We start from the raw sequence: 1589 nt of genomic DNA, 5'->3' as shown, positions 1-1589 counted from the left end.
AACCCATATGCATTACCCTGACTCTAATAAGGTAGGGCATAGCCTCAACAGCTAGAGGAAAGCCCTTCTTCTCCAACGTGATATCCTCAGGAACCTCTGTCGCTATTGGGTCCGCCTCAGAAGGAGCCGCCCGGACTTCCGAGAACGATGACCGCTGAGGAAAAACACCAATCCTTAGCGGAGCGATGCACTCTCCTTAGTATTACCAGCTGCTTCTCCATATCGTCTAAGGACATCCTTCCAACCATGCATGCTCTCATACGGCCTGAGCCATCGGAAAAAATAACCCCAACGTTTTACCAGACTAAGCATTACCAGACACATAGTAACGATCGTAGAACTGCAATAGAGCTTCTCTCAGTTTGCTGTAATCATCACTACCTTGCAATAGAGATTTCTTGTTTCCCCAGGTGAACTTCTTCCAAATCTGATGAAAAAAAGTGTAAAATCAACGCATCGATAACTTTCCGCAACACGAAAAACGTTCGTTTTCGATATATCATATCCCTCCGACTCCGCAACAATCCACACCTATCATCACACACTTCTTATACCACACTACATCGAACATCTCCAATTTCTTATGGTCCCATAGTCTACTCATTTCAACTACTACAGACGGAGTAAGATGTAGTCGGTGGTATATGACCCTTCAAAATAAAGTAGTACATGGTCTTTCTCAGCCATATAGCAACCTAGCTGTTCAAGCCTGGCAGAATCGCTATTCAAGGTCTGACGATACCTACATCGGGTAAGGTCGCAGGTTCGAACCCCGGTGAGGGCACTTCTAACAACCTTACTCGCTTTCAACTGCCTCCAGCTCCCTCTCGCTAGAGTCGGGATTCATAAGTGGGTTTGTAAAGAAACCAGAAAACATATCCACTGCCTTCTCGAAACCAGAAACAGTACATTCAAAGTAGTAACAAGTATACCTGATAATGAGATGATGTAAAATTGTTGTACAACTCACCTATAGCCATTGAATGTATTGAATGAATGTGATGAATTGCGCAGGTATTGACATAGTTACTACTCGCGTAGATGCTAGTAGTAACTATCTAAATACTCGCGCTAGTATACATCGACAATGTGACGATGATGACAAGCGTTGAGAGTACTTGAGCAGCATGCACTAGTATCGAATCTATTCTCATCGAAAGTGAAATTCCTGCATCTCGACGAAAATTTGATATTCATCGAGAACACCAAGAAAACTGTATAGTGCGGCAACCCAACAACTAATACTACTCTAGTTCTGTATAGGCATTGCTGTAGCCACCGTTTTTGGAAAGGTAGGTTTCGAACTCGTTCTCTCCAGGGTACTTCTTGGAGCCCATAAAGAGCATATGTTCCAGATAGTGAGCAAGACCCGGGAACCTGTGGGAAAGATAAGACTTCATGTAAGATAGCACACGACTGGTTGCTGATAATAACATTGGAGAATATCATCCTCGAATGAGTGAACTAAAGTTCACGTAGCGTGTCAATCTATACCAAATTTCACAAAAGCAAGAGGCGGAAGGTCTCCTTTTAGGCGCTGTTCATCGGAGTAACGACGACACCTCCACAGACTACTAGGCGACACTGAA

The 1589-nt window shown here is 43.7% G+C and overlaps 1 protein-coding gene across 1 annotated transcript; it reads right to left on the bottom strand.

Annotated features, from left to right (window-relative positions):
• Positions 1 to 206: 206 nt before the first annotated feature.
• Pmar_PMAR014740 (insulin degRading enzyme, putative) lies at positions 207 to 1346 on the bottom strand (the record flags this gene model as incomplete). The annotated part of the gene is made up of 5 exons (XM_002785156.1): positions 207 to 265; positions 316 to 427; positions 670 to 742; positions 801 to 932; positions 1249 to 1346. Coding segments are annotated over 5 exons (474 nt in total), but the record flags the coding sequence as incomplete, so codon positions are not given.
• Positions 1347 to 1589: the final 243 nt, after the last annotated feature.

Source organism: Perkinsus marinus (genome assembly GCF_000006405.1).
Source record: "Perkinsus marinus ATCC 50983 genomic scaffold scf_1104296933684, whole genome shotgun sequence".
Lineage (NCBI taxonomy): Eukaryota > Perkinsozoa > Perkinsida > Perkinsidae > Perkinsus > Perkinsus marinus.
This window is presented reverse-complemented; position numbering and strand designations above follow the sequence as displayed.